Source organism: Plectropomus leopardus, chromosome 22, assembly GCF_008729295.1.
Source record: "Plectropomus leopardus isolate mb chromosome 22, YSFRI_Pleo_2.0, whole genome shotgun sequence".
Lineage (NCBI taxonomy): Eukaryota > Metazoa > Chordata > Actinopteri > Perciformes > Serranidae > Plectropomus > Plectropomus leopardus.
Genome location: NC_056484.1, coordinates 21,406,297 through 21,419,232, shown reverse-complemented (window position 1 = coordinate 21,419,232; position 12,936 = coordinate 21,406,297). Strand labels below are relative to the sequence as shown.

Genomic DNA, 12,936 nt, shown 5'->3' with positions numbered 1-12,936 from the left:
GGGGCAATTCGGGGCCCCCAGAAATAGCCTGATTCTGCTCTGGGATGACCGTTTTAAAAATAAAGCACTGAATTTATTTTTTAGTTTTAGGGCTACCAGAATCACCACCACCTCTCACCCCTCTAGAGACGGTCACGGTACTGTTGGGTTTATTATAGGTTTTGGTCAGACTTTTGGCCCTGAGCTGGTTTGGGCTTCTCACATGGGACATTCCTGTCGAGTAGCCCCTCCCTGGAGGTCCCTGAGTGCGCAGACTCGCGGCTGTCAGGGCACGGCACACTGACAGTATGGCGGCGGGGTGCAGCTGGAAGGATGCTACTGTCGCCCGTGATGTGTCTATCGCCGGTAGGACGTAAATGGACAATTGACGGCAAAAAGCGAAGAGGATTTAGCGAGAAAGGCTTGTCGCCGTGAGCTCCAAAGATGGCCAGGCTCGCCGACTACTACGTGGTGGTCGGCTACGACCTCGACAAGCGAGGTGGGTACTTGAGTTAGCCTGTTCTGCTAGCTTCAACGGCGTATTATTAGCTGTGGGTAAATAGGAGGCGGGGAGGGAGGCGGGGACGGGCCGGGCAGACACTCACAACAAGCTGACGATAAGTGCAGTCGGCTGGCGGTTAGCTTACAATTTTGGGCCGAGGCTGCGCAGGCCTCACCGGATTAGTGTGCTTAAATGCCAGCCTGTCAGCTGGTGTCCAGCATTTCTGTGGGGAAAACACATTGAATGCACAACTCTAGTGCAGTGCTTAACTTCCAGGTGTGATTTAAAGTTAGCCAAACAAACAGTGTTACTCTGTTGACAGCAAACTTAAGCTAACTTTATCTGGTAGGAGCTAACGTTAGCCGGGCTAGCTCTGAGGGGGGCTGGCTGGCTGCTTGGTCGGCTGTGACCTAAGACGGATTTATTCACCCTGCATCTTTCTCTGTCGTCATTTACAAATTATACTAGTGCAACAGTCGTCATTTAAAGGTAGCATTTTAAAAGGCATAATTTTTTGGACAGTGAGTCGTTAGTGTTGTGGCTGCAGGGTCCTGAGTAGGTAATGGGGCAGCCGGAGCATGAAAACCCTGCTGATTTCCGCTTGCACTTTACCTAAAGCGTGATTTTTAAACTGGAAATCGATGCTTCTCCTCTGCGGAATTGCGGATTGTTTTCTTTGTCTGTGTTTTGTGTGGATTAACCCAGATGGCTTTGCCCCTCCCTGAGCCCCCTCGGACCGGAGCTCTGTTCCCTTGTGTTGTTGGGACGGGGTTTGGACCGTTATCTGAGCCCCCCTTCCCTCCCTTTAGCCGGAGCCTTGGCCTAGATCCGTGCAGTATAATGGCCCGTTTAATCATGAAATATTCAACCCGCCTATCCAGTGGAAGCATGCAGCTCGTAACGTGCTACAGTCTTTTATTCAGAGTGGATTTTTGCCTATGACTTATTCAGGAGAGGCAAATTGTAACATGACAAGCCCTGTGCAGCTAAAAGCAGCCAGGGCTTTTAACTTGATGATGCTGGAGCGACCTACATCAATTTTCTGATTGCACTTATTGCATCTTGTAGGGTTTTTTTGTGTTTTGGGGTGGGGATGGGGGGTGTTGAATGCAGGATGTTATAACGTGGACACTGCAAACGCTGCAGAAACTCTCCTTCCTGTTCTACCCAGCCTGGATGCAATGCAGAGCAGAACACGCCTGTAAAAAAGCATCTGGGAACCAGACATTAAAGCCACAGTGGCTTTAATGGATCAAGGCTCCCATGGCTTGTAAAACCAAACACTTAAGGGTGATGATGATTGTTGGCGTTGCCCCACCACTGCTGCTTCAGTGTTTACAAAAGGTTTTTAGGTGGAGGGACTGTGTTTTTCATCTCTGATAGCCTCATTGAGGTGATTCTCATCATCATTGCCATCATTTTATGATGCTCTGGCAATCATCATTAACTTCCTATCCTCTGCAGTTAAAGGGATAGTTCAGATTTCTTGCAGTGGAGTTGTATGAGGTACTTTTCCAGTGTTATGCATGCAGTAGATGTTAGTCGGCACACCCCCAGTTTGAAGAATCAGGCTGGAGTCCGAAAAGGAAGCCAAAGAACATACTGCTGTGGAGGGGTCAGCAGCAAAACATATTTAAGTAGGGTTGTACCTACTTATTATTATGTTGGTCGATTAAGATTTGTGTGTTGAATATGAATATTTGACCATTTTTTCCATATCAAGTTTGTTTATTTATTTAACATTTATTTAACTGGGGTGGTCCCATTGAGATTAAGATTCTCTTTTTAAGGGAGACCTGGCCAGGACTACAAAGTTGCAGACAGAGACACAAAGGGAGACAAAATACAATTCACAAGTATTACAATTTGCATTAAAAGAGAGCTATTTATGAGTCAAAGTGTCTCTTTCTCTGTGCTGCTGCATTGCATCCGCTGCAGCCTCTACCAAAGAGTACTGCGACAGTCAAGAGCACTCACTACGCATCAAAGTCTGGGGACAAATATCTCCCCAGAAGCACTAGCAAGAAGTTAACAGCTTCCTCATCAAACCAGGCTGTCTGAACGAAAAGATAAAAGAGGTGAAAATAATCTCAATATAGTGTACACTTAAAATGATATTGATCTTTTGAAGTCAGATGTTTTTTTAGGTGGCTAGAATAAATTTTATTGCTGGTCCGCATCCACAGCAGTATGTGGCTTAGCTTTCATGTCAGACTCCAGCCTGCTAATTCAAAGTGGGGGCGTGCAGACTGACATCTACTGTAGGTAATACACTGACTTTGGTAAACCCTTTGAGATCAGTTTTCTTGTACTGTGTTCACACGCTTTTTCACATGCATTTAAACCTCTGAAATCTGACCAAACTGATTTTATTTCTTTTGAAAACATGTCTAAAAAGGTAATGAGCAATTTTTGCAAGAAATGTCCCACAAATGACCAAAAAATTGGTGAGAGAGAGAAGATATTAATAATAAAAGATAGGGAAAATGTTCAGGAATTACATTTGTTATTATTATTATGATTACTATCATCTGTTTTATCTTAATATTTATTTATTACTTTTTATTTACGTGATTTATGTTATCATGTTGTTTTATTGGTTGTTCATTATTATTATTATTATTATTATTATTATTATTATCATTGACTTTTTTATTTTTATTTGTTTTTTTTAATTTAAATATTTTTCTTGTCTTTGTTGTGTTAAATTTCAGGTAATTTTTTTGTAACATATAACTTCTTCCCATGTTTTTTTTTATAATCTGGTCAATTTGCTTAGATTTCAAAGGGTTTCATAGCTCATACAACCCCACTTCAAAAAAAATCTGAACCATCACTTTAACGTCCTAAGTGCATCCTCTGCAGTTGGATCAATATGCTTCTGTACAGTCTTTATCACCAGGCTTCCACAGTAAAGTTACAAAGTGTTGAGACTGAATTTAGAGTCTGACGCCAAATTTTTATACGTTTGTACAATAGTTTTTCATTGTAATTAAATCCTTTCCAGTCATAATGCTGTTGGCACTAAATGAATGTAAAAAAACCAAAACAAAACACTTGGCTGTGAATCGAGAAAGAACAGTCCTCGATCATAAGAATACCAGGAATTCTGAAGCACGGTGGAGTTTCCTCTTGTGTTTAAATATTTCATACATCCTGTGTGTGTGCGTGTGTGTGCGTGTGTGTGTGTGTGTGTGTGTGTGTGTGTGTGTGTGTGTGTGTGTGTGTGTGTGTGTCTGGGTGTTGGTTGTCACTCAGTCAGTGGAATGTTTCGCAAGCGTGGGCACTGACAGGTTTTCAGGGCTGACATCATCACTGCTCATCTGCCTTTCCAAGCGCTGTCACCAGCAGAAACCTTGTGGGTGTTTACAAACAGGAACATGCTGCAGGCAGAACTGTTTCTTGCCCACTTTTTCTTCTGATTTTTAGAAGCAGCTCTTGTTCCTTGTTAAAACACAGTGACAGTTTGGCTTGTCTAATCTGGAGGGAAGAGCCTTGAATCTCCCATTCACTGTCTACATTTGTCTCTGAAGTGTCAGGTGTCACATTGTGCTCAACCTAGAGGCTATACGATCAGTGAATGTTACTTAGAGCCAAGATGGCTACTCTTTGGTTATGAAGGGACCATAGTTGCTGGGGTGTGGTCCTCCTAGCAAGGGTCTCGTGAGAAACTGCACAGCATGTCACAGTGTTTTGACAGCGGTTCCTCCACAGCGCAGAGTCCTCAGCAGCTAAATGCATATGAATTCTGACGCTCAAACAGGAAACTGGCGAGAGGACCTGAGGGAGACTTGTGTTTAGATCGAGAATCCAGATTGTCTCCCTCTGCGTGTCTGAAAACCAGGAAAGGGGCGTTGTGTTTGCGACTGTGCGAGGCGGTCTCATTCAAGACAGTGAAGAGACACATGCTGCATTCACACAAACACACACGCAGATGCTAACATACAGGCTCTATTGTAGCGCCATCTGTGTGCCTCCGGCGCTGCAGTTTGAGAGTGTTGGTCATTACAGCAGCAGCAGCAGCTCTAAACAGAATGGTTGTTTTTAGGCTGGAGTGACAGCTCAGGCACACACATCGTCCACTGAGGCCCGGCCTCTTGTACACACACATACACAAACTCCTACAGCTCGCAGTCAAGCTAGCACCATTCACAACATCAGAGGCCAGTGAGGACACAAAGAGGAGCACCCAGGGCAGACTGAGCGTGCATGCGGGCTGTTTTGTTTACAAATCTCAGGTTGTCTCTGTTGCTGCGATACAGTGTGGTCATGATGTGTGGTGTAAGGGTGCTGTGATATCAAACAAAAGCCATCAAGCAGTGTGCTGTGACTGTTAGCTGGGACAGCTTTGTATCAGTTATGGTGGCTCTGTAAGCAAAATAGTTTCATATTTCACTTCTGACACCGGTTTTATCTCCAGTGTTGCCTATGATTTTAAATAATGAGGTGACACCGGACTGACTGACAGTGATATTTCTGTTCAGTTCAGTAAGGGCTGGCTATCAAACCTCAGTAATGCAACATACTGAAAACTGTCTTTTATATTATGCCCAATTTTAGACTTTTCTATCTGGGCAAATCTTTTGTATGGCCGCTTGTGTTTAAATTACATTTAACATGTAGAAATTTAGGCTTGTTGAAACACCTGCAGAGTTAGATACAGAGTAAGGTATAGACAAACAATTATGTTGGTATCTATACTGAAACTCATGTATCATATTGACTTTAGCAGGGTTTCCCACACATTCATTTAAATGCGGCAGCCCGCCACAACTAAAAACATCTGCTGTCACAAATAGATATTTTATTATTGGAGCTGGATCATTCATTAGGAGTGGTATTGGAATACATATACTTTTCAGTTGTTTATTGTACAACACTCTGGGCACAGATGGAGCAGAAGATCGTCAGGTGCTGTGAAGTGAAACTTGAGGTTTGAACAAATGGATAAATCAGTTATCCACCCTGAAATTTACATATTGCTGCTGAGGAAATAAAGAGAGCTCGACCTGCAAATCCTCTGAATTAAGAGAGGGGGCACAGAATCATTTAAAGTGACACATCTGGATTTAAAAGAAAAGAAAAGTTTGCTGTTGTTGTCATCAGCTATAGCCACAAATACACTCTCATTCTGTGGGAAACACTGCCCAGTATTATAACATTTCAAATGAATTTCATATGTGAAAAAAATCAGTCTAAATTATTTAACTATAACTTGACTCCAACTACATCATATACACCACGCTCAACTCCGCCACACCACAGACTGTATGGGTTATAGCTGCTGCTGCAGTGGGCCAATCGCACGTCACCAATCGAAGAATGCTTGCAGTGATCGGCTGCGAGCAAAACAAAACAAATGGCCATATTTTTTTCTAGGTACAAAAACAGTTAAATTCAGGTATTGTTTGACTGCAAAAGTTTAGATGCTACTTGGTACAGGGTCATTTTCCAGTTCTGTTACCCAGTCTTAGATGGAACCTCAAATCCCCAGGCCACCAAGCTGTCCGGCGTCCGAATAACTCTGGTAAAACTATTGAACATTCATAAAGTATTTAATTGAGATGCTGCAGTGTTGAATAGGGATTTCCGTTATTGTGTCAAAGCTGTGACTAATTCATGTTGCGCTCACAGGTGCACTCAGCCCAGTGTGAATGCAAGCAAGGCTCTGCATGAGGCTGCATAAGGCTCCGAGGGGAAATAGAAACCTCTCAGATTGAAAGCAGGATGAAGTGAGTGGAGGAGAGAGGAGAGTGTGTGATGCTGCCAGCAGTGCCTGCCTGCGGGCAGCCACTTCCTCCATCGCTCCCGAGCAGGGCCGCAGCCTTTCAGGCCCTCCAGAAATAGACCCTCACAATCTGCCTTTCATAGGGGGACAGAGTGACGCTGGGTCGTGGCTGCGGCGCACTGACGCTTGTGTGTGTGTGTGTGTGTGTGTGTTGGCGTGAGCTCCTTTCCAGTCTGCCATTCACATGGCCGCCTGAATGATTGTGGCTGTCTCTGTGTGTTTGCTGCGTTACCACGGCAACGTTTGCCCCACTGTGGGCTGCAGGATGTGGTGAGGGATTGTCGCATTTTGACCAGTTTGTGACAAATCTTGATGCTAATATTTCTTGGGTGAAGATAGCAGCGGCACCTTTTGTGCTTATATGCAGTCGCTTTGAGTCTGAGCAGTTCTTCAGACAAAACAAACTTTTTTATTTCAGTAAACCAGCATTTAGACCTCCACAGGACATCAGTACTCCTCTGGCACCAAACTGAGGTAGTCATTTTGGTGTTAGCAGCTCATAAAGGCAGGTACACATCAGCTTTATTATAGCAGTAAAGCTAAAAAAATAATCTTATAAATCATAATTATGCAATTAAAAGAACAGGAAACATGTTTGCAGCATTTATAGACAGCTGTCATTGTGCTGTGGTCAGGGGGGAACCTCCAGTGTATCACTGTTGTGACTTTGCTCTTGTCCGACTGTGTGTGTGTGTGTGTGTGTGTGTCTGTGTGTGTTTTTGTGTGGCTGTATTACAGCAGTCTGTCCGCTGTGCTGAAAGCTTGTTATTCATGAGGAAGACAGTGGCCCCAGGGCCCCAACGCTGCCCTCATTCCCTCATTCCTGTTACACAGATACATGCATGTGTGTGTTTGTGTTTGTGTGTGTGTGTGTGTGTGTGTGTGTGTGTGTGTGTGTGTGTGTGCGCGCGCGCTTATGCTGGGGGTAGGGATGCAGATTCGTACACATGTTGTGTTACTTACACATGGCCTGCAGACAGGGATTCTCCTGTCATACACTTTATACTCAAATTGTAATTCAAGGCTTTTTTTGTGTGTGTGTGTGTGTGTGTGTGTGTGTGTGTGTGTGTGTGTGTTGCTAAGTAAATGTGATCTGCAGCCTGCAGGGCAACAGAGGGCTTGGTCTTTCACTCTGCATTTAGACATTTAAAGATTCAGGGCAATTAGCAGCATATTTCCTGTTCTTAGGGGCTTCAACAAAGGTGCCTTTTAACCCCTTGAAACCAGGATCAGCATCACTTTCTTGTGCTGCACTCAGATACCTTTCATAAGTTTTAAGTTAGTTTCATTAGTTGATTTCTTATAAAAACTTGGGGAAAAAGGCAAAGAAATGTCCCATAAATTTCAAGAAATTACATTTGGGAAATGACTTTTAAAAAAGCTAGTAAAAATGTCGAGAGAGCTATAATTATCAGAAAATATTATATATATATTTTCTTTTTCAAAATTATAAATTTCAAGCAGTTTTTTTGTGGTAATTTCCTTGTAATTTTTTTTGTTTTTTTATTTTTCTCGTTTTTTATTTTATTTGATTCTTGCATTCAGGTAATCCTCATACTTTTTTTTACTAATTTCATACTAGTTTTTGGATAATGTCTTCTTAAGTTGTTTCTTGCCTTCCCTGTGTTTTTGACACAGATTTTGCTCTGGTTTTGAATGGTTAATATTCACATTGTTTTGGTATTTACAGCCACACAGGACGTGTGTGTGTGTAAGGGGGCATTAGGGATGCCCTGCTCCTTGGCGCTTTGATGGTTTCCCTGGAATTCAGAGAATGTCTCTGTCCCCTCTCAGTACAAAGGCTGAGTCAGTGCTGCTCAAAGTCAGCCTATTGGTGCTCGAGGGAGCAATCGTTTAAGTCCCTGAGGGGTGATTCCAGCATGTCCGGAGCAGTTTTGATTTGAAGATAGGGGGTTGTTAGGATTAGCAGAGTTGGCTGTGTGGCTGGTTTGTAACCACATCACTGCAACACCCTGTTTGTGTCACACTTTAGACTGTGTATGCATGGGGTAAACCCTTGCACATGCAATATTATTGCCATTTTTTCCTCATTCATTAGAGATAATATTGTCAGATGTGTGCATCATGATTCATGATTGATTTATTTCATAAATGAAGTGTTTGCGCTCTTTTTTGAAAGTGCAATTTGACTCATAATCTTGGAATTTCAAATCTTTATATTTTTACCTCCATTAGACATTGTCAGGTGCGTCTGAGCTGCGTGTCAGCTGCAGCACATCTATAGAAACGGTGGCGCGTCTCTTGTTTTACTCGTGTTTGTTGACTCTATACCATTTTATACCGTAGTTTAAAGTCGCTGTGTCACAGAGGTGAGGAAATACAAAGATGTTTGTTTTACCTCAACTTCCTTGCTTCCCTTTCAAAACAAAAGCTATCTGACTGTGTCTCTGTTGACAGAATGCCATCAGTTGCTGATACAATGCATTTTATTTTGAAACATTTACAGGACGGGGTTGTCAGCTGTGCAGGAGCTTGTATAACTTAATAGAGGAATATGTGCTTATAAATATGAAAATACATCACTCATATCAGCAGGCAGCTGTATGCCTGAAGGCCCAGTTAAGGCTGGACTATTCTGATGCAGAAAGATTGTACTAGTTATAATTATTTTTGTTAGAGAAAAGTTATAGTGCTATTAAAATTGCACTAATTTTACTATAAGATATTTTGTTGGACTGTTGGATTTGAGGTTTGTTACTGTAAAAGTGACTTGAATTTTACATTGTTTTATTTATTTTGCTGTTGGATTGCTAACTGTAGATTGCACTACATTCCTTTTACTTGAGTGGAACAAGCTCTTGCATTAATTTTTTTTTGGAGAGACTTTATATCAGACTGTAAAACACAGATTACCAGTTAAGACTGGGCTATTTTTTGTAAATTCATTGTTATATTTATAGAGTAATAAAAAAATAATAGTTAGATCAATTAAAAAAAATCTAGAGATTAATCGATTAATCAAAAAAAATATATATAATAATATGTATAATACATATAATATATGTCGAAATAACAACAATATAAGATAGTTTTTGAGAAAGTACTCTCCTTATCTAAGCATATCCAAGGCTGGATTTTTATTGATTGGCATTGTTACAAATATCAACAGCCCCTCATTTTCCAGTTAATATCTCTGTGATGCTAAATAAATGCATCAGAAACACCAAAGTGAGTGACTGGTGGTAAAGGATTAAGCCTCATCTTTATAAGGACAACCTCAAGATCATATCTGTCGTTCAGAAAAGAAGGAAATCTGCCTCCCAGACGTCCACTGTGCTCGCTGTAATCTTGCCGGTGATTAGATCGACTATACAGATTAAAGGAGTGTTATGGGTCCAGACCTGGTTTGATGTCTCTGTCACTGTGCTGTATTAATGCCACGTCTGCTGCTCTCCCCTCCCCCTCGAAAGAGGTCTGTGCTGTTTAAAGGTTACTCAGATTAAAGGTGAAGCAAAGGGCTTTAGATTTGACTCCCGGTGGCAAAGACTCGGAAATATGACCAAAATATTACATCATGCTGTTTGAGGGTCTCTGCTAATAACTTAAAAATGCAGACTTTGTTGTATACACAGGGTACCGTTTCATCATTGCATCACTCAAAGGCTCGTGCTCATGTGAGCTCCACTCTAAAGCATGTTCAGACATGCAAGTACACTTGCATTTAATGGCACTTATACATGCTGGTCACATGTCTGAAATTGAGCCCGAGTCAGGTTTACACTACGTAAATGTCACAATTGCAGTAATACTAGTTTTGAGTGAGTAACATTTCTATAAATACTTCGAGGCAGCACAACTCAGAATATGCTGTTATTACTAATGGAAAGGCTGCAGCAGCACAAGGTTAAATAAGCACAAAGTGAGATTAAATGTACATCTTGTTCTGTCCTATGAAGAGCACGTTACATTTTGGTTGAATAAAAGTTTAAAAACACCACCAAACACTGTGAATCAAGTAAGATAAGATAAGAAGCCTTTATTGTTATTATATCACAAATACAATGAAATTGTGACTGCCCCTCTCAGCAGTGCTTTAAAAAATTTAATCATACTGGAACACATGCACATAAAAACCAGTCATAAAACAAAAAACAGGGGCAGGGAAATCGTGCATTAGTATAAAATAAAAAGTAGAACAAGTAGAACAAATAAAATGACTGTGGTTGTATGGTAGTAATATGGGGAGATTCTTCTTATTTCACATCTATGTTTTTAAAATGTTTTCATTCCCATGGCTATGTGGGGCAAACGAGGTAAAGATGAAATAACATTGCAAAATCAGAATATTCATCGACCACTACTATTTTAATAAATCTTACAACTGTACATTCAGGAAAACACTTTAAGCATCTCGCATGCACATGACGAACATTATTTAAGATGCTGATAGCAAAATCTGTTTTAAATCTGTCAGATGTTGACATATAGACAGCTATTGTCTGTCTTAATTGACAAATTATGGAGATTGGAGATTGAGCCATGTCTGAAGGGCATGAGCGTAATGTTCAAAAAACGTATCTTTGAATTAATCTGCTGTTGCAATAAAATTAAATGAAGTACTGATATCATAAAGGTAATTAGAGTACTGTTATAATAAAGGTAAATAAGGAACGGGTTTAATGACGGTAAATAGAGTACTGTTACAATAAAGTTAACTAAAGTACTGTTACATTGAAGATAAATTAAGTAATGTTTTAATAAAGGTAAAAGTACTGTTATACTAAAGTTAACAAAAATACTGTTAATATGAAGTTGAATTAAGTGATGTTATAATATAGGTAAATTCAGTACTATTACACTAAAGTTAATGAAAATACTGTTACAGTGAAGGTAAGTTATTTACTGTTACAATAAAGTTTGTTAAAATACTTTTCCAGCAAAGTTAAATTAAGTACTGTTATAATAAAGGTAAACAGTGTACTGTTAAATAAAGTTACCTAAAGTAATGAGAAGTTAAATTGGGTATTGGTATAACATAGGTAAATCAAGTGCTGTTCCATTAAATTTAACGAAAATACTTTTACAATAAAGTTAAAGTGCTGTTACATTAAAGTTAATGAAAATACTGTTTAAATGTAACTGAAATGTTGTTATAAATCAGAAGGTAACCACCGGAATGAGAGAGAGGAAATGACAAAGCCAGTCTCACGCTGGTGGCTTAAACAAAATGACGGCAATTTACACTTTATGTTTGCGATACAGTCATTTTCTACTAAGAGTACAATCGACATATCACCCGCCCCTCCGCTGCATTAAAAAGCTTTTGAGGCAACATGAGACCCAAGCACTGTCTCTTAAAAACCGCCAGCCATTGTAATATGCTGTGTAAGGAACTGCAGGCGCATTTTGACGGATAAGTGATATCAGTGATATACCCAATTTAAGTGATCATTGCCAGTAAATTCAGCAACCACAGATAGCACAGAAATGCGCTTTTATGGGTTAATTATGTGTGTTGCATTTTGCTCCTTTTGTGTTGAGGAGAGATGAAAGGAATTAACACAAGCATTTTAACCTTTGAAACCTGAGCAAATTGGTTTGATATCCTTTGAAAACATGGCTAAAAAGGCAAGGGGCAATTTTGCAAGAGATTACCCACAATTTGCAACATATTAAAGAAAAAACGAACAAGAAAATGACCTGAAAATTCGTTTTTGAAAAGAGAGACAGAGAGAGAAATTATATTAAGTTAATATTTTGTAAAAAGGGAAAAATATATATAAAAAAAACAACAAGCTATATTAACAATTTTTGTCAACGTTTTTTTATGTCTGTCTGCCTGCCTATTTTTCTATCTTTCTGTTTGTCAACTTGAACCATTTTTGTTTTTTGTTGTGCTAAATTTCAGATAATGATTTTACAACTCGTAACTTTCTACCGTTTGCTCAGGTTTCAAAGTATTAAAAAGGTTTAAACAGGCCAGATAAAGTCAGTGAGCTTCTGAACCTAGCTGTCTGCCCCCGTTGGTTTATAGTCACTTGGTCTGGTTCCTGTTTGGTTATGAGACATCATGCACGCGTCTGTCTCTCGGCTATCAGTTGCCAAGGTAACGAGATGTAATTTCCGGGCCATGTGCGTACGTGCTGTGGTAGGAGAAAGATTTTTGGGGTTATTTTGCAACTCAATAAAATCTGGCCCTATAATATAGTAGAGGTGATAAATGAGGAAAGAAGAGTGTTTGGTTGAAGTGATTATAGAGGGATGTAAAGTAATGCTGCTGAGGACAGACAAAGGTCTGCGCGGCAGAAGATAAGTTGTGATTGAGTACGTTAGCCCACAGCTATCGTGTTTCCTGTTGCAGTATTCTGGGGTAGCACACGGAAGTCTTGTTTGCGTCTAAGGAGCTGCTTGCATTAAGACCATATTTCCTGTATGTCATTGTGTCTGTGGTGATTTCCTGGGTTTATTAAGACAACTGATATCCTCTGGTCAACTGTGACTGTCCTCCTCGGAATCCTGATGCTACAAGTACAGAGGGACGATTTAATGACGTCCTCTTGACATCTTGAGGCTGTTTGTGCACAGTGAATACACGCTCCTTTAAGTGCCACTGGACTGAACTTTATCCGTGACAGCATCATGTCAGCATGCAGGCCATGTGCCTTCCTCATCATGTGACAGTCACCCACTGATGAGTCCAACACAC

General features: G+C 40.5%; 1 protein-coding gene across 4 annotated transcripts in view; it reads left to right on the top strand.

Moving 5' to 3' along the window:
- The first annotated feature begins 301 nt into the window (after positions 1 to 301).
- Positions 302 to 12,936, top strand: part of sbf1 (SET binding factor 1) — an 82,918-nt gene continuing 70,283 nt past the window's right edge. For all 4 annotated transcript variants that reach the window (XM_042511534.1, XM_042511532.1, XM_042511533.1 and 1 more), the window contains exon 1: positions 302 to 478. In XM_042511534.1, coding sequence (XP_042367468.1) covers positions 424 to 478 — 55 coding nt within the window. In that variant the 5' untranslated portion in view covers positions 302 to 423. The remainder of the gene's footprint in view (positions 479 to 12,936) is intronic.